Here is a 21,065-nt window from a genome sequence, read left to right on the forward strand (position 1 = left end):
AAGAAAACCTTAAACAAATACCAAATTTGCTAATGATTTACATGCTAAAGTGTTTATGGGGAAGTGTACTGATGTCTGTAATTTGTTTTGAAAAGCATAAAAAGATAAAATGGATTAGTAGCTGTGGTGGAGTATAATTTAAAAACTAGCACTTTGGGAGGATGAGGCGGGCAGATCACATAAAGGTCAGGAGTTTGAGACCAGCCTGGCCAACATGGTGAAACCCCATCTCTACTAAAAACACAAAAATTAGCCAGGCACGATGGCACGCACATCTCAGCTACTCGGGAAATTATATATATATTATATATAATCTGATGTGTGTTCACTGTCATTTTTTTCAATTTGGCTGCATGCTTGAAATATTTTATAAAATGTTGAAAAAAAAATTGAGCTCTATTGCCTCATTTGAAGCAAGTTAGTAAGGAAGCTTTCTCTAAGTTGAGAGATTAAGTAGCAAGTAAGCATAATTTTAAGAGGAACTTGTCACAGGAATTTTTTAAAACATCAAATTTTCATTCCTTTTAAGCAACACATATAATTTGTCTTCAGGGTAGGGTGTTCACAATTCTTAGTGTGACTTTTAAAATGTTAGTTGAGGCCGGGCGCAGTGGCTCACACCTGTAATCCCAACACTTTGGGAGGCCGAGGTGGGTGGATCACCTGAGATCGGGAGTTCAAGACCAGCCTGGCCAACATGTAGAAACGAAACCCCCACCTCTACTAATAATACAAAACTAGATGGGCGTGGTGGTGCATGCCTGTAATCCCAGCTACTCAGGAGGCTAAGGCAGGAGAATCCCTTGAACCCGGAAGGCAGAGGTTGTGGTGAGCCAAGATTACACCATTGCACTCCAGCCTGGGCAACAAGAGTGAAAGTCTATCTCAAAAAATAAATAAATAATCAAACAAGTCAGTTGATAGTTAAAAATTTGACAATTCCATTTTTTTTCTCATAAGAAATGAGAGAAATCATTAATTGCATAGTATGAGGGAAGGGGGAAGGAAAGTCTTCAAAAATATTTGACCAAGAGTTTCCCAAAACATGACCTGAGCCTATTAGTAAAGTAGGTGTATTTTAGTTTCTTCTAATTACCTCCTCCACCTGAAAAATAGTCCCTTCTATATCCATTATTTTGTTTTCTTAAATCAAGCAAAATGAGAACAGCACTGTGTAAATTATAATCTATATAACTATACTGGGTCAATGACTTTTAAAACTTTTAACTTATCTAAGGAATACATTTTATATCATGACCCAGCGCGCGCACACACACACACACACACACACACACACACACACAGTTGAACTGAAGCTTCAGGAAACATTTACCCTTATTACTTATAATAGAATTTTTCTGTTTTTCTTACTTGCCCCAACTTAAAGCTCATGATATTTCATATTCTATTGCTTTAAAATGCTAATCACAACCCGCTAAATTGATAACATCTAATGGATTGTAACATACCATTTGAAACACAGTACTATGCATTCCTTAAGGTTTTTTAGAAATACTGGATTTGGACTGTGTTGTGATACAGTGTAAGAACTGTAGGACCATGAAATATCTTTATATTGCTTTATATGTGCTATTCCAAAGATGCCTTTTCTCATATAACAAATATATATTGAACACCTATTTGTGCAAGGCCTCATACTAGAAACTTGAGGTGAACAATCTGATAATTCTTTTATATATTTTCTTCTTAAGAATTGAAAGGGGCCGGGCGTGGTGGCTCAAGCCTGTAATCCCAGCACTTTGGGAGGCCGAGACGGGCGGATCATGAGGTCAGGAGATCGAGACCATCCTGGCTAACACGGTGAAACCCCGTCTCTACCAAAAAATGCAAAAAATTAGCCGGGCGAGGTGGCGGGCACCTGTAGTCCCAGCTACTCCGGAGGCTGAGGCAGGAGAATGGCGTGAACCTGAGAGGCAGAGCTTGCTGTGAGCTGAGATCCAGCCACTGCACTTCAGCCTGGGCGACAGAGCCAGACTCCCTCTCAAAAAAAAAAAAAAAAAAAAAGGAATTGAAAGGGTTTTAAACACATATGCTTATGTTACCAAAATTCCATGTAGTCACATAGGATAGACATTATCAATGATTTGGAGCTGGAGACACCAAATCAGAAAGCACATACATGGTTAGGTGTGGTGGTTCACATCTGTAATCCCAACACTTTGGGAAGCAGAGGTGGGAGGGGAGAGGATTGCTTGAGCCCGGGAGCTCGAAGCCAGCCTGAGCAAAATAGCAAGACCCCATTTCTACAAAACATGAAAAACTGGGAGGCGCCATGGCTCATGCCTGCAATCCCAGCATTTTGGGAGGCCGAGGCAGGCGGATCACGAGGTCAGGAGATCCAGACCATCCTGGCTAATGCGGTGAAACCCCATCTCTACTAAAAATACAAGAAATTCGCCAGGCATGGTGGTGGGCATCTGTAGTCCCAGCTACCCGGGAGGCTGAGGCAGGAGAATGGTGTGAACCCGGGAGGCGGAGCTTGCAGTGAGCAGAGATTGCGCCACTGCAGTCCAGCCTGGGCGACAGAGCAAGACTCCATCTCAAAAAAAAAAAAAAAAAAAAAAAAAAAAGGCCGTGTACAGTGGCTGACGCCTGTAATCCCAACACTTTGGGAGGCTGAGGCGGGCGGATCACAAGGTCAGGGGATCCAGACCATCGTGGCTAACAAGGTGAAACCCTGTCTCTAAAAATACAAAAACTTAGCCAGGTATCGTGGCATGTGCCTGTAATCCCAGCTACTTGGGAGGCTGAGGCAGGAGAATTGTTTGAACCCGGGAGGCAGAGGTTGCAGTGAGCCGAGATTGCACCACTGCACTCTAACCTGGGCGACGGAGCAAGACTCCCTCTCAAAAAGAAAAAAGAAAAAAACATAAAAAATTATTAAATATCTGGCCATGGTGACCCATGCCTGTAGTCCCAACTACTCTGGGGGCTGAGGTGGGAGGACTGCTTGAGCCCAGGAAGTCCAGGCTGCAGTGAGCCAATTGTGCCACTGTACTGTAGCCTGGGCAATTGAGCAAGAACCTATCTCAGAAAAAAAAAAAAAAAAAAAAAAACAAAGAAAAGAAAGCACATACATACTTGCCCACAGTCATACCATTAAATCGATGGAAGAACCAAATTTTCCCAACCTCCATTCTAAAAATATAAGGTATTTTAAAACAACTTCAAAATAATATTTTCTATATTAAAATAAATGCCCTTTTGCATAGAAACAATCACAAAAATGTTTCCTCTCCCCAAGCCTTGATATCACATCAACTATCACCCTCTCCCCTCCATAGACTCCTCAGAAAGTTTATTTCTTTGCCTGAATAATTAGTAAAGAAAGGGTGGGTGGGTTGTAGATGAATTAAGCACCAAAGAAGATTAAGTTAAAAACAGTGATTTATTCAAATAGATGCTGCTGCTAACCAACACTTAAAAGCAGTGTGAAGTTACACTTGCCCTACGAAGGACTCGACGGAGGTCCGAAACTCATCTGAAAAGATATGTGAAACATACTGATACTGGTAACATCTGAAGAACAATAATTTTTTTTAAATCTTCATGTCCTAACTTCCTTACTTAAATGCACACTAATATTATTGATTCATTTAAGCCAAAAGCAACAAACTCAATCTGATTCAAGCAAAAATCTGACCACTACTCAATCTCCTCCCCACTCTCAAACAAAATTATGAATTAGCCATTGTACATTTTATTCCCAGTCTTCTCCCTATGCTGCAAAATGCTTCTAGCCTGCTGCTCTTGATATAAAACAAAGTCTGCGGATGAACACCTATTTTGGGTTTTCTATGTCCTTATATATTGATACAAATGGAGATATTTCACCATTTTGTCTCCCCCATATGGGTATTAATCATATTTTGTTATGTTACCTCCAACATCTAAAATAACAGTAACAGCATGAAGCAATAAAAAGAATGTGAATGTGAGTCTAATTTCCCCTCCCCACAATCTATTATAGACTTCCCACTTCTCTTTAGACTTGTCTCACACCTCAGGCTAAATCTTTTCTCTGCAACCAAAATGCTTAATAATTAAGTGAAAGATACACCAATGTGATATAGCCACACAATGGAGTAACTATTAAAGTTATTTACTTGCTGACTTAGAAAGATATTCATCCTACATTGTACAAAAAAAAGTATATTATTTTTAAAACATATGTATATATGCACAAAGCAAAAAAAGTATAGAATGGGTTTAGTAACTCATTATCTTAACAAATATTAATTGGGTACCTATTATGAGCTAGACACAGTTGTAAATGCCCAGGTTACATAAATGAACATGATGAAGTCCTTGCCTCCATGGAGTTCATATTCTAAGAAACATGAGAGAAAACAAAATAAGTTAATATACCATTTAAAGTTGAGTATATCAGAACTACAAAGAAAAGTAAAATGGCTAAGCGTGCTGAGGCCTAGTATTTTAGGAAGGTGGTCAAAGATGACTTCCCTTAAGAAGTAACATTTAAATGTACACCTGAGTGCTGTTTGGGAGGGAACCATGACGTTATCTGTGGGTGAGAGTGGTGGCAGGTAGAGGAATAACATGTTTGAAGTTACTGAGGCAAAAGCATGCTTGGTATGTCCTAGGAAGGACAAGTCAGTATGACTGAACAGGAATTGGGAAGGAGGAGGGTGGTAAGAAATGAGGTCAGGAGGCATCCAGGGGCACATTAGGGCTTTGAAGTCCACAGTGGGAACTTTGGATTTTAAGTAGAAATGGGAAGTCACTAGAGAGTGTGGGGAGGGGAGATCAGATTCACATTTATCTACTAAAATATCAACAGTAGTTATCCCTAGGTAGAAAGATTTCAGACTTTTTCCCATTGTGCTTCTCTATATTCTCATTGTTTCGCCTGGTTTGTTGTTGTTGTTGCTGTTTTGAGACAGGATCTTGCTCTGTCGCCCAGGCTGGAGTGCGGTAGTGCAATCATGGCTCACTGCAGCCTCCAGGCTCAAGCAGTCCTCCTCCCTCAGCCCCTGAGTAGCTGAGACTACATGAGCAATACCAGTTCCCTAAACAAAAGTTCTTAAGAATCATTCAGGGCTTTCAATTATGGGAGAAAAATGGTTTCAATTAACTATATATTTTTTGGTCTGTTTCATTACATCATGCTCCCTTTTCAGGTAGGTACTTCTATAAGAGAAAGGGGAAAAAATGGTAACTACATTAATAGCTACTCAGCTCAAAGTGTTTGGTTAAAAACAGAATATTGTTTACATTTAAACCAAAACTGTGTGTGAGAGGCTCCTATGTAAGCTGCTAACACTTTGGGCTTCCAAGGCATAACTAAATGACATGAGACAGATTTCTGTAAATTCAAACTAAGTAATATGGTCAATAAAAAAGCAGACTTGAGTCTCTGCAGTCTATGTAACTCCAGAGTCAAAATCATACGTGTTTCTTGAAAACTAATGAGACCTAAGTTATCTATCATTAACTACCTGAAATAATGTTTAAATTACTTTTTAATTCATATATTTGCTTAAAGTAAACCCAAAGACACCCTGATACAAGTTTGCAAGTTTTTAGTACCTTTAGTGATGCCCTCTGTGCTAATGTCCAAATTAAGATTCACTGAAAATATAAATACTAAGGCTTGACTTCTTAAAAACCAACAGTCTACTGTTGATTTTTAAATGTGGCTGCTACCCATTTCAGATTATCAGTTTACTGTTGATTTTTAAGAAGTCAAGCCTTAGTTCTCCAATCTATCTCTGCACTCAGACTCTCCTACCCTAGGTACCAAATGAGAGGCACTATTGGGTAACCTTCAGTTTTTCTCTTTTGAAAAAGTTATCTGGAATTGAAACAAAACCAAAATTTTCTTAAGATTCCTTTTAACTATTTATCATTTATTAAATGCACAACCAACATTAAAGAAAAAAGCCTGTAATACTTTGTAGGTAGAAATAATATATTTTATTTCATCCCTGAAAAAAACAAAAACAAAAACAAAAATGTCCACATCTAATAGGAGAGACTAAACAATTATTCCAAACTTCTACCTGGCAATGGCATATAATTAATTTCTTCACATAAAGGTAGAGAGTACACAGAAGAGAACAGAGATTTGGAAATCTGTCTTTCATGAAACAATATTTCACATATTTATTTTAATAAAATATTATAATTATTGCTACTACATGTGGTAGCATATTATAATAACGAACAATACAATATCTAAACTAAATTCTATACAGTCTACATCTAGAAGCTAGCTGCACTTAAGCAGTTATTATAGAGAATAAATACTATGAAATATAGGGCACCATGTGGCAATTAGATTTGCTACAAGGGAAATTTAAATAAAAGTATAATTTGTTTTATACCAGAATTACCCAAGATTAGGGTTCCCTGTACTATATACAGCTTTTTTCCTGAAAAGATAGTCAATCTTCATAGTTTATACTTTAAATGTTCTTAATTAAGTGGCCATATATAAAATGAATATCTAATGTATCTGTTATACAAATTCAAAATTTCATAAAGGATACTCTTATATAATATAATGTTAACATTTTCCAAGCAATTTAATGCAGCACAAAAGTACCTTTATTATATACATCTGGCTAACGTCCTCAAGAGTTCATCTCCCAAGTCCCTTCCTCCTGGACAAAAGCAAAATTAACCCAAATATGGAAATAATGTGCTTTCCTGATAGCATCACTCAAAGGGTTAAACTTTTAAAAGAACATTCATGTATGTGAAAAATCATGAATAATTTAGTTATTGTTACTCTCATCATAAAAATATCTTTCATTCTTCAAGAATATAAGAAAAATTTAAGTATGAGATTAGAGTTTACAACTATTTTAATGCTGTTATTAAATTGCCCCAATGTTTATGATAGGTAATGGACAGTGGCTGCTATCCATTTCAAGATTATACTCTTATAAGTGTAATTTTTAAAAATAAACAATAATTAACCTTCGGTTATTCCGAAGGATAGTGCAAATGAATACATTCTTTGGGTCATGATTTCAAAACATTACTTCCAACATTATATTTCCTTTCTCTGCTCATAATTGGAATAACAAAATATAGTACTAGAAATAAGCACATTTTCAAATAGCCTTAGTCTAACAGTTACATCAATTGAGAACAAATGACAGAATGATTAAATATTCTCCACTTGCCCAAAAAACATGTTATATACTTAAATAAATATGTTATAGAAATGAATCCATGTTTTTCAGAGTTTTCATTTCAGCTTGATCTCAAACACAAAAGATTTATACAAAACTCACCTACCTGCTTATCACATCAACCAAATTACCAAATTCCCTTTAAGGACATAGTACAGCATTGAACAGACTTGCCTGAAAGCAAACAAATAACTTTAAAATTTTTATGTACAGAATTAGAGTTCCATGAATCCAGCATACTCCTTGAAAATGTGTAGAGCTTTTATTGTAAAGTATTACTCTGTCCTAGCCAGCGATTATAAAGCTTTTCTGCCATAGGATAAAATCCACAGTGGATGGAGCAGCACAAGGTGATTTTCAACTGCTATCTGATACTGCCTGAGACATTCGTTCTTTTATTTGTGGTCACTGGCACCAAATTCCCACTAGTACCATTGGTGGTGTTGGTTGCTGAGCCATTCACAACAATATAGTCAACTTTGTTCTCCAGCTTCACCAATCGTTGCAAAATGTCATCCAGAAGGACAGCAATTGTTCTTTTCAGATCCGCTAGGGGAAAAAATCAGAATAAAATAAACATTAATAGAGCTCTTAATTTTTGTGTTTTTATAGTTTGAAGGAAAGAGGTGGACAACTACTGGGTCATCTAGAGAAAATGTACTAGAGAGAATGCACTCATACTACAAATAGGAAAAGCCTATGTATTTTTTTTAAGACAGTTTCCCTCTGTCGCCCAGGCTGGAGTGCAGTGGCATGATCTCAGCTCACTGCAGCCTGCACCTCCTTGGTTCCAGTGATTCTCCTGCCTCAGCCTCCTGAGTAGCTGGGATTACAGGCTCCCGCCACCATGCCTAGCTAAGTTTTGTATTTTTAGTGGAGATGGGGTTTTACCATGTTGGCCAGGCTGCTCTTGAACTCCTGACCTCAGGTGATCCGCACTCCTCAGACTCCCAAAGTGCTAGGATTACAGGTGTGAGCCACTGATCCTGCCCTAATTTTTAAATCAACAGCATCATTTACAAAGAGTTTCCAAAAGGAATTTTGGAGTTGTAAATGTGGGGGAAACTCTCACTTTTCCAATGCGATATAATAGATTTCAAAGTCTGGTTCAAAATATTAGTCCTGCTGTGAGTAATTCATTTATCTTGAGTTTCTTAAGCAGTTTGTAAAAAATACCACAGACATGTAATCCCAGCATTTTGGGAGGCCGAGGCGGGCGGATCACGAGGTCAAGAGATCGAGACCATCCTGGCTAACATGGTGAAACCCCGTCTCTACTAAAAATATAAAAAATTAGCCAGGCGTGGTCGCATGCGCCTGTGGTCCCAGCTACCTGTGGAGGCTGAGGCAGGAGAATCCCTTGAACCCGGGAGGCAGAGCTTGCAGCGAGCCAAGACTGCGCCACTGCACTCCAGCCTGGGCGACAGAGCGAGACTCCATCTCGAAAATATAAAAATAAAAAATAATACAGACTAAGCCGGTAAAGTAAAAAGCTAGCTAAGTAAGAGAGTCCATGAAATACAGAAATAGAGAACCTCTACAGGGGTGGAGTTGTGGGGGAGCCTAGGGTCCAGCGCAAATGCCAGGAACCTGTTCAGTGCAGTAGGACACTAGCAGTAGTTCTGACTTAAATTTCCCACAGAAAAAAGGTGGGGAAGACTGTATCTTCTAACCTCTTTGTAATGTTATGGAGTTTTAGTAAACTTTACTTGGCAAGAATAAAATTATGAGGCTTTTCTGCCTTAGAATTCTCTTTCTCAGGTTTCCCAAAATCATCTAGCATGTATTAGGTACTCAGTTAGTGACAACGAATACTGTTATTTTTGTTGATCGTGTACCAAAAAATCAGCCCATGCCCTAATCCAGGATCACCAGGAGAGAAATCATCTAACAACTGATAAATGTGCTGATGGTTCTATCAGAAAACCACAAGCAACAAAAGAGAAAATAAATTGAACTTCATCGACATTTAAAACTTTTGTGCATAATAGGACATTAATCAAGAAAATGAAAAGACAACATATAGAAGGGGAAAAAACATTTGCAAACCATATACATGATAAAGATCTACTATCCAGAATATATAAAGATCTTTTACAATTCATGAACAAAAAGATCAATCAAGTTTTAAAATGGGCAACGAACTTGAATAGACACTCTCAAAAGAAGATATGCAAATGGCCAATAAGTATATGAAAAGATGTTCAATATCACTGGCCACTACGGAAATACAAACCCAAACTCAATGAGATGCCATTTCACACTTACTAGGATAGCTGTCACCAAAGAAATGAAAAATAAGTGCTGGCAAGGATGCAGAGAAACTGAAACCCTCACACATTAGTGGTGGGAATATAAAATGGTGCAGCTGCTGTAGAAAATAGTTTGTCAGTTCCTCAAAAACTTAAACATAAAATTGCCATATGACCCAGGAATTCCACTCCTAGGTATATACCCCCAAAAAAAAAAAATCAAAAGCAAGGACTCAGAGCTCAGAGGGATACTTATACACCAATGTTCATTTCAGGTTTATTCGCAACAGTCAAAAGGTAGAAACAACTCAAGTGTCCATCAACAGATAAACGGATAAACAAAATGTGGTATATATGTAAACACAATGGAATATTATTCAGCCAGAAGAAGGAATGACATTCTGATACATGCTCTAACACAGATGAACCTTGAAAACGTTATGGTAAGTGAAATAAGCCAGACACAAAACATTATATATTGTACAATTCCACTTATATAGAATATGTAGAATAGGTATATGTATACAAACAGAAAGTAGACTACAGGTTATCAAGGACCAGGGGAAGGAAGGAATAAAGATTTATTGCTCAGATGTTACAGATTTCTTGTTTGGAGTGGTACAAGTTTTGGAAAGATACAGTAGTGATGGCTGCACAACACTGTGAATATAATGAATATTGATGAACTGCGTATTTTAAAAACAATTTTTTTTTTGAGACAGAGTTAAACTCTTGTTGCCCAGGCTGGAGTGCAATGGTGCGATCTTGGCTTATCACAACCTCCACCTCCCAGGTACAAGTGATTCTCCTGCCTCAGCCTCCTGAGCAGCTGGGATTACAGGCATGTGCCACCATGCCTGGCTAATTCTGTATTATTAGTAGAGGTGGGGTTTCTCCATGTTGGTCAGGCTGGCCTCAAACTCCCAACCTCAGGTGAGCCACCCACCTCGGCCTCCCAAAGTGCTGGGATTACAGATGTGAGCCACTGTGCCCCGCCCCTGATTTTTTTTTTTTTTTTTTTTGAGACAGAGTCTCACTCTGTCACCCAGGCTGGAGTGCACTGGAGCAATTTCGGATCACTGCAACCTCCACCTCCCAGGTTCAAGTGATTCTCCTGTCTCAGCCTCCTGAGTAGCTGGGATTACAGACGTGTGCCACCATGGCCAGCTAATTTTTGTATTTTTAGTAGAGACAGGGTTTCACCATGTTGGCCAGGCTGGTCTCTGGTCTCAAACTCCTGACTTCAGGTGATCCGCCCGCCTCGGCCTCCCAAAGTGTTGGGATTACAGGCGTGAGCCACTGCAGCCAGCCTTAAAAATTATTTTAATGGCAAATTTTATGTTATCAATATTTTACAACTGTTTAGAAGTGGGAAAAAAAGGTATCAGAAAGGAGTAGTACTACGATAGTGGTTGTGATAGAGGGTGATAAAAAAATACTTATCAAAAAATAGAAATTTAATATAAAGTGAGGGGGAAACTATTTGGAGCAAGTCTTATGCTAAAATGAGATTTTCCAAGCAGTGCATCTCTGGCATCATTCATCATGAACACCTCAACATTCTAGTTTAAAGGGAATATACAAGAAAAACATTTACAAAAATCCTTCAGCAAGAAGTACCCAGGAATGAAATATCATGACATATACTTCTTTCAGATGGTACCAAAAAGAAATAAACATAGATATTTGTATATATAAAGAGGATTGGGCACGGTGGCTCACGCCTGTAATCCCAGCACTTTGGGCGGCCGAGGCGGGGTGAATCACTTGAGGTCAGGCATTCAAGACCAGCCTGGACACCATGGTCAACACGGTAAAACCCCATCTCTACTAAAATACAAAAAACTTAGCCCAGGCGTGGTGGCATATGTCTGTAGTCCCAGCTACTCGGGAGGCTGAAGCAGAAGAACTGTGTGAACCCGGGAGGTAGAGGTTGCAGTGAGCTGAGATCACGCCACTGCACTCCAGCCTGGGCGACAGAGCAAGACTCCATCTCAAAGCAGACATTAAAAAAAAAAAAAAATGTTAGCCAATTGTGAGCTTAGATGAAAGATATATGATGTTTACCATACAATTTTTACATTTCTTCTGTAGAGTTGAAAATTTTCAAAATAAAACATTGGGAGAGGGGACATTTATTTATCAATATCTTTCAATCAAGAGTTGCAATAGTATTTGGTAAACAGGAGATAATAATATTTTTTAAAACTCTTCAGCAGTTAAGACTAAATCATAAATCCTGGATCTCCTTTTCCATGGCAATCACCTCCTTTATAATACTAAAAGAAGTAGCAACCTAAAATGGGCAGGCAGGGGACAGTCTTAACACATTAATGAAATGAAGCTAAAGACCTTGGAGGTTTGACATTAAACTGAGGTGTGAGAATTATAAAGGTACAGTCTAATCACTTATTTCAGTCAGGGTTAGAAACTGGCAATTAAAGAAAAAGTTAGGATAAATGAGAAATAACTATATGATAACTTTACGGTGTTCTAAATTATTATTAAATATAGAACTTTTAAATTTTCTAAAATCGACTGTTATAATATTATTTTAAAAAGAGACGAAGAGGATTATATCTACCTTCCTCCGTGATATAAAATCACTTAGTTGAATTTGGAGTTCTTTCAAATACACCAAACATCTTCCTTTCTCTACATTCACAATATAATTTTATGTTTACATGTCATGAGACGACATCTTTAAGGGAATTATATGCTTGTATTAATATTATATGTGCATCTATAATACTTTCCCCCATAAAGCTCCATCACTGAAGGTGCTAGCAGTAAGAACCCCTTCCCTATCTTAGACCTTGAACCCCTAAAAGCAACTTGGAAATAGAGATCCTGTCATAGCTATCCTTTTAGGGTGCTTCATCACACAGTAGACACTCGACAAATGTTTGAAATGAACATTTGCTGAAGGTCTAATTCACATGTTTGGTAGGTAGCATCATCACTGAGATAGAAATGAGGGATCCAATTTAGAAAATAAACCACTTTAAGGTTACTCTCTTTCTACTTTAACTTCCTTATTCTGGGAGAAGATCAAATAGTTTAAGAAGGGGAAAAAATCACATAACAACATAAACCTAGCCTGATTATTTCATAGCACACAAAAATCAAAAGAAGGGTATATGATGCTATTAAATATGCTAAAGATACTGGGTATAAAAAGATTCTAACTATGCTAAACATAATCAGTGATTGTAAGGCACAGCAGGAAGCCACTATCATCCCTTGAACTATGGAACAGAGGGAGAATGCAGTGATTTACCAGAGGCCAAGTCCAAGGTCACCTTGTGGAAAAACAGAACCAAAGCAGGCTGTCTGGCAGAACGTAGCACTACAAAACCATCATGGGCACCGCCAGAGACCCCACTTGAAGCAGAGAGGGAGGGGGAAAATACCTTCCCTTCTTCCTACTTTCCAAATTCCTTCCATACCTCCCACTGGCTGAACCCAGGCAGAAGCCAGCTGATTTGGGAACTTGGAAAATGCCACCTACTGGAATCACTCACTCTTCCTTGAGAAATAGAACAGAGTAAGGGTAAGGAATAAATCTGAGGGCCACCAGCCACATGATTGGCACAAACATAAGCACACAGGCTCTTGCAGACCCCCTACTTATGTCATATGTCTCTTAATTTGTCTTTTTTTTTTTTTTTTTTTTTTTGAGACAGGGTCTCGCTCTACCGCCCAGCCTGGAGTGCAATAGCACAATCATGGCTCACTACAGCCTTGACCTCCTGGATTCAAGTGATTTCCTCCCACCTCAGCGCCCCCTCCCCACTCCCTGCTGAATAGCTGGGACTACAGGCACACACCACTATGCTGGGTTAATTTTTGTAGAGATAGGGTTTCATCATGTTGCCTGGGCTATTCTCAAACTCCTGGGCTCAAGCAATCCATCCACCTCAGCCTCCCAAAGTGCTGGGACTACAGGCGTGAGCCACCAGGCCTGGCCGTACTTTACCTTTTTATACCTAAATATTGTTTTCTGGTTTGTACTCTTAATGTCAGCTGCCTCAAATCTATTTAGTAGAGAGGCAGGTCTAAATAGATAAACCTGTATGTACACACAAAAGGAATAAAACTGTTGTAAAATGCAAAATGACACAGAAGTGTTTAATATACATTGTACAAGTCAAAAACTTTTCCTTATTAATATTTTTCAAATTAAAATCAATACTTTGCCACCACTAAATATTAGCTTAATGGTGCGAGCAAGAAAATTTAGAAATCACTTCTTTTCTTTTTTCGGATACAGGGTCTCACTCTGTCTCTGCCCAGGCTGGAGTGCTGTGGTGCAATCTTGGCTCATTGCAGCCTCGACCTCTGGGCTCAGGAGGTCCTCCCACCTCAGTCTACCAAGTAGCTGGGATTACAGGTGCCCACCACCACACTCAACTAATTTTCTGTAGAGACAAGATTTTGCCATGTTGCCAGGCTGGTATCTAACTCCTGAGCTCAAGTGATCCTCCCTCCTTGGCCTCCCAAAGTGCTAGGATTACAGGCATGAGTCACCACGCCCAGCCAGAAGTCGTTTCTTGGTTATTAAAGTGAGTTACCCAGTGTAAAGTTTTATTATGAAGCTACTAGCAGTAAAGAAAGAATGCTTCCAAAGAAATACAAACTAAATATCATAGCAAAGAGAACACTGTTAGGTAAAAGTGCTTTCAAAGACCTCATTAATTCTATGATTAAGTGTACATTCATTGTTTAATCTTTTGTATTTTTAATATAGCTACCTTCTCCCACTGGGTGCTTAATAAATTATGTCACTCAACAATTACTTTATTACTTCTTTTCTTAAGATTGCAAGGCAGGGCCGGGCACAGTGGCTCACGCCTGTAATCCCAGCACTTTGGGAGGCTAAGGCAGGCAGATCACCTGAGGTTGGGAGTTTAAGATCAGCCTGACCAACATAGAGAAACCCTGTCCCAACTAAAAATACAAAATTAGCTGAGTGTGGTGACCCATGTCTGTAATCCCAGCTACTCAGGATGCTAAGGCAGGAGAATCGCTTGAACCCGGGAGGTGGAAGTTGTGGTGAGCCGAGATCGCGCCATTGTACTCCAGCCTGGACAACAACAGCGAAACTCCGTCTCAAAAAAAAAGATTGCAAGGCAGTTTAGATCACATGAGTGAACTAAGATAAGTTCTCATCAAACATTAAATACAAATACCTTAGTTCCTAAAATAAGCCCAATTTTTCCTAAGAAATGCTAGATAATGGCTTTGCCTAAATGATACAAATCACCATAAAGAGACTATGCTGTTTTGTTTTGTTTTGTTTTTTGAGACGGAGTCTCGCTCTGTTGCCCAGGCTGGAGTGCAGTGGTGGGATCTCAGCTCACTGCAAGCTCCGCCTCCTGGGTTTACGCCATTCTCCTGCCTCAGCCTCCCGAGTAGCTGGGACTACAGGCGCCCGCCACCTCGCCCGGCTAGTTTCTTGTATTTTTTAGTAGAGAAGGGGTTTCACCGTGTCAGCCAGGATGGTCTCGATCTCCTGACCTCGTGATCCGCCCGTCTCGGCCTCCCAAAGTGCTGAGATTACAGGCTTGAGACACCACGCCCGGCCAACAGACCATGCTTTAAATAGCTACATAGAAATCCTATCTAATAGGAATTCTGAGATTGACTTTCCTTTAACATATCTGGAATACAAGGACCACGCATTTTACAGATTTGGCTTCGGGTTTTTTCCTTAATTGTTAAATTAACTTTTTGTTTTGAGATAATTGTAGATTTACAAAGAGTTGTAAGTAATAATGAATACAAAAATTCCAATGCCCCTTGCCTAGTTTTCCTACCATGGTAACATCTTGGAAAACTGTATACACAATCACAACAAGAATGCTGACATTGATAAGAGTTAAGATGCAGAATATTTCTATCACCACTAGGATCCCTATGTTGCCCTTTTACAGTAAAACCCATTTCCCTCCCATTAATCTGTTTATTTGGTATATGGTATTACAATGACTGATCTTCAAATACTGAACAGCTTTGCATCTTTGGATTTGTGGCCGGGCATGGTGGCTCATACCTGTAATCCCAGCACTTTGGAAGGCCAAGGCGGGTGGATCACTTGAGGTAGGGAGTTCAAGACCAGCTTGGCCAACGTGATGAAACCCTGTCTTTACTAAAAATACAAAAATTAGCCAGGCATGGTGGCAGGCACCTGTAATCCAAGCTACTTGGAAGGCTGAGGTGGGAGAATCGCTTGAACCTGGGAGGCAGAGGTTTCAGTGAGCTGAGATCACACCACTGCAGTCCACCCTGGGCAACAGAGTGAAACTCCATCTCAAAAAAAAAAAAAAAAAACTTGGTTTTTAATTCTTTTTATATGCTGCTGAATTGTTTGCTAATATTTTCTTAAGAATGTTCACATCTATATTCGGGGGAATTTTGATTTGTAGTTTTTATTTTTTATGCTGTATTTGCCTACTTGGGTGTAAAGATAAACTAGCTTTATAAAAAGAAGTAGGAATTGCTCCTCCTTCTATTTTCTGGAAAAGACTGCATAAAATTATGCTAATTCTTCTTTAAACTGCAGAGAGAATTCTCCAGCAAAACCATCTGAGCCTAGAGATTTTTTTCTGGTGTGGGGGGGAACTTTTAAATTATAAATTTTCTTTTTTTTTTTTTTGAGATAGGGTCTTCCTCTGTCACCCAGGCTGGAGTGCAGTGGCTCCATCTCTGCTCACTGCAACCTCTGCCTCTCAGGTTCAAGCAATTATCCTGCCTCAGCCTCCTGAGTAGCTGGGATTACAGGTGTGCGACACAACACTTGACTAATTTTTTTTGTTTTTAGTAGAGATAGGGTTTCGGCATGTTGGTAAAGCTGGTCTTGAACTCCTGACCTCATGATCCACCTCGGCCTCCCAAAGTGCTGGGATTACAGGCGTGAGCCACCGTGCCTGGCCAAATTTCCTTAATAGTTATAGGGCTATTCAAATTATCTATTTCATATTGGGTGGATTGTGGCAATTTGTTTTTTGAGAAACTGATCCATTTCATCCAAGTTATCAAATTTATGTGCATATAGCTGTTCAGTCTTCCCTTATTATCCTTTTGGTATCTGTAGGATCTGCCGTGATATTCATTTTTTCATTCCTGATGTTGGCAATTTATGTCTTTTTTCTTTTTCAGTCTTATGAGAAGTTTGTCCTTTTTTTTTTTTTTGACCCTATTAAAAGGACAAGCTCTTTGTTTCATTGATTTTCTCTACTGTTTTTCTGTTTTCAGCTTCATTGATTTCTGCTTTTATATTCACCATTTCCTTTTTTCTGCTTGCTTTGGATTTAGTTTGCTTTTCTTTTTCTAGGTTCTCTAATAGCTTAGATTATGGATTTGAGACTTTTCCTCTTTTCTGATTTATGCACTTAGTGCATAAATCTAAATTTCCCTCTCAGCACTGCTTTAGCTGTGTCCCACAATTTTTTATGTTGCATTTTCATTTGTATTCATTTCCCTTGAGATTTCCTCTTTGACTCATTATTCAGAAGTATGTTGTCCAGTTTCCAACTATTAGAGATTTTCCTATTATCTTTCCATTATTGATTTCTACACTGTGGTCAGGGAACATACTCAGTATGACTTCAATTCTTTTAAGTTTGTGAGGCTTGTTTTATGGCCCAGAACAAGGTCTACTTTGGTAAATATTCTATGGACTTTTTTTTTTTTTTTTTTTTTTTTTTGAGATAGGGTCTTGCTCTGTCACCTAGGCTGGAATGCAGCAGCATGCTCATGGCTCATTGCAGCCTCAACCTCCTGGGCTCAAGGGATCCTCCCACCTCAGTCTCCCTAGTTAAGAGCTCCTGTTCTCAAGCAATCTGCCCACCTTGGCCTCCCAAAGTGCTAGGGTTACAGGTGTGAGCCACCACACCCAGCCTTCACGGACAATTGACTGATTGTTTGACTGACTGACTGATTAACTGAAACAGTCTCACTCTGTCACCCAGGCTGGAATGCAGTGGCACAATCTCAGCTCACTGCAACCTCTGCCCCCCAGTTCAAGCAATTCTCATACCTCAGCTTCCTGAGTAGCTGGGATTACAGGCGTGCGCAACCACAACCAGCTAATTTTTGTATTTTTAGTAGAGATGGGGTTTCACCTTTTTGCCAGGCTGGTCTTGACCTCCTGACTCCAAATGATCTGCCTGCCTCGGCCTCCCAAAGTGCTGGGATTACAGGAGTAAGTCACCACGCCCTGCCTCCATGGACTCTTGAAAAACGTGTATTCCACCATTGTTGGAATGTCATATATATGTAAGTTGGATAAATAGAGCATTCTACATAAGTCAATATGTAAACTTTTTATGTACAAATTTTAAAACTTGTCTTTCTCTCATAGGTAAAGGCTGGTTGCTGGTCACTTTCCTTTTTTTTTTTTTTTTTTTTTCCAAATTTTAATTACTACGTTATCTTGGCATGAAGTTCTTAGCATGGTTTTATCCTACTTGGGGTTTGCTCAGCTTCTTAAATCTGAGGACTCTGTCTTTTGCCAAATATGGAAATTTTACAGCCAGTATTTCTTCGATTGCTTTTCCAGCTCTGCTCTCATTCTCCTCTCCTGAAATTCTAATGACACAAATGTTAGATTTTTAGTTATGGTCCCACAGGTTCTGGAAGCTCTATTCTTTTTATTCATTTTTGTCTGTTTTTCTCCCTGTTATTTGGATAGGGTAATTACATTGTTCTATCTTCCAGTTAACTGATTCTTTCCTCTGTCCCCTCCATTCTGTTGTTGAGTCCATTTGCTGAACTTGTTACTTTAATTATATTTTTCACTTCTAACATTTCCATTTGGTTTCTGTTTATATGTTCTATTTTTCTCCTGAGACTATTTTTTTTTGAAGGTGTCTTTTTCATTTGCTTCATATTCATTAAATGCTTATTGAAGAAATTTTATCATAGCAGCTTTAAAATCTTTTTCAGATAATTCTAATATGTCCTTGTCTTAGCCTATTCAGGTTGCCATCACAAAACACCATAGACTAGGTAATTAATAGAAATTGATTTCTCACAGTTCTGGAGGCTGGAAAGTACACTATCAAGGGGCCGGCAGATTTGGTATCTGCTGAGGGTCTGTTCCTCACAGATGGTGTCTTCTAGGTGTCCTGACGTGACAGAGGGGTGGAAGAGACAAGGCAGCTCTCTGAAGCCTCTGTTTAAAGGGCATTAATCCCATTCACAAGGGTAGAGTCCTCATGACATGATCATCTCCCAAAGACTCCACCTTCTAATTCCAACAGATTAGGTTTCAATATAGGAATTTTGGAGGGACACATACACTCAAACCATAGCAGTCACTGTCATTTTTCAATCAGTCTGAGATCTTCCTTGTTCTTAGTATAAGTGATTTGTGTTTGAAATTTGGACATTTTCATATTATGAGACTCTGGATCTTATTTAAACCTCCTGTTTTAGGTGGTTTTCTCTAACACCACTCTGGCGGGGGAGGGGTGCCACCTTGTTACTGCCAGGCAGAGGCAGAAGTCCAGGTGCCCCATTCAGCTTCCATGATACTCAAGGATGGTGGGCTCCTCATTCCTGCTGGGTGGAGATGGGAGTTCCAGGTCCCCATGTATTCTCCACTGACAGTGTGGTGGGGATGGCCTCATACTCACTGGGGACAATGAGGGTCCTGACTCTCTGCAGGCTTCCCCCGACATCATACCAGAGGGAAGAGAGATGAACAGTTCATTACTGCCATGTGGAGGTAAAGTCCTGGTTCTCCATGTGGTCTCCACTGGTCCCATGAGTACAGTGGGGACAGTTCTCACTCCTGGCTGGCAGGGGTGACATTTCCGGCACCTACTGCCTTCTCTAACACCTCCATGGCAGGAATGTTGTATGCCTCACCGTAGCCCCGCAAGGATAAAAGTCTAGGCTTACCACTTGGCCCTTGATCAGGTAGCTGGTAGTGTAGCAACAGTTTTTTTCTGTGATGTTTGGCTAGAGGAGAGCTGTTATTGTCTACAAGTTTTCTGACTTGCTAGGCTGCCTTTTCTTGGCTAGAGAGAACAGGCTTTTGTTGGGCCTTTTTCTGTCTTCGCCTGTTGGCAGTTATCAAGGTTGCTGACTTCTTTAGCTTCAACTGTGAAATACACACAGGGAACATACCACTGTGTCATTCCTGGTCTCCTGAGGTTCCTAGACTGTCTGCCTTTTTCTCCTCCAGAGTCTTATATAAAATGTCCAAGGCTTTTAGTTGCATTTGGAAGGAAAGAACAGGGGAGAGATGGATAACATAGATGAGGATGGATCTCCATTTTCCCAGACGTCCCTGGTGTAAGAAATTTTTAAAACTGGTTTTCTTCAAACTATAAAAAATAATCTTCAATAGCCTGCTTCTGAAAATGCTTATAACACTGTTTTACATTCATTACTTATATAATAAAGTATATATTTTTTAAATGAATTAAATAAATTTTAATCTTGGTCATTTTACTAAGGAAAATTTTTGCTGGGTTTGTGTGCAAGAGCAATTTTTAAACTATTATTTTCTGAAGAACATTTAAATAGTAACATTAAATTATTCTCCGGGCCGGGAATGGTAGCTCACACCTGTAATCCCAGAACTTTGGGAGTCCGAAGCAGGACTGCTTGAGCCCAGGAGGTTGAGTTCAGCCTGGGCAACAGAGCAAGACCCCATCTCTTAAAAAAAAAAACAACTGACTGTGTGTTGTGGTGCACACCTGTATTCCTGGCTTCTAGGGAGGCTGAAGCAGGAGGATCACTTGAGCCCAGGAGGTTGAGGCTACAGTGAGCCATGATCGTGCCACTGCACTCCAGCCTGTGTGACAGAGCAAGACCTTATCAAAAATTATTCTCCTAAAATATTTGTAGAGTCTTTTTTTTTTTTCTGAGACAGAGTCTCACTCTGTCACCAAGGCTGGAGTGCAGTGGTGCAATCTCAGCTCACTGTAACCTCCACCTCCTGGGTTCAAGCAATTCTTGTGCTTCAGCCTCCCAAGTAGCTGGGACTACAGGTGCCTGCTGCCTACCTCAAGTGATCCACCCACCCGGGCCTCCTAAAGTGCTGGGATTACAGGTGAGCCACTACAACTGGCCTTTTTTTTTTAGAGCCAGGGTCTTACTATGTTGCCCAAGTTGGTCTCGAACTCCTGGCCTCAAGCGATCCTCCTGCCTCAGTCCCCCAGAGTGGTGGGATTACTGGCGTGGGCCACTGCACCTGGCTGGCATCTATTTTTTAAAGTGTTCAGCTACACTGATAAAGAGGAAAGCCAAAACCCTTAAAAGAAAGCAAGGTCAGTCGGAAAATCTGATGTGGTTAAGGACTGGTGTTGCTGGAGATTCAGAACCAGGTGTAGGAAACCATGCACCAACTGCAAGGTGTTCCAGAGCAGTCAGTGTGAAGCTGGAGCAAGTATTCCCAATTCACTGTTCTAGGCAAATCACAGAATCCAACAGAGAGAATATTACATAGGAAGAAAACAAAATTCCATCACAGAGGACTAAGAATGTGGAGGAAAAGATATAAGGTAGATGGAAATGATTATAGATTAAAGAGAAAGCACACGTTACTGTTCAAAATGTACAGGTCATTATAAAGTTGAATTAATCTGTCCATAGCCTTCAAAATAGTAACAAT

The 21,065-nt window shown here is 39.7% G+C and overlaps 1 protein-coding gene across 3 annotated transcripts in view; it reads right to left on the reverse strand.

Annotated features, from left to right (window-relative positions):
* Positions 1-5,935: 5,935 nt before the first annotated feature.
* CCDC126 (coiled-coil domain containing 126) overlaps positions 5,936-21,065 on the reverse strand; it is a 41,076-nt gene continuing 25,946 nt past the window's right edge. For 2 of the 3 annotated variants that reach the window (XM_028844986.2, XM_015133874.3), the window contains one exon: positions 5,936-7,733. In XM_028844986.2, coding sequence (XP_028700819.1) covers positions 7,549-7,733 — 185 coding nt within the window. In that variant the 3' untranslated portion in view covers positions 5,936-7,548. 3 annotated transcript variants of the gene reach the window in all.

Source organism: Macaca mulatta, chromosome 3, assembly GCF_049350105.2.
Source record: "Macaca mulatta isolate MMU2019108-1 chromosome 3, T2T-MMU8v2.0, whole genome shotgun sequence".
Lineage (NCBI taxonomy): Eukaryota > Metazoa > Chordata > Mammalia > Primates > Cercopithecidae > Macaca > Macaca mulatta.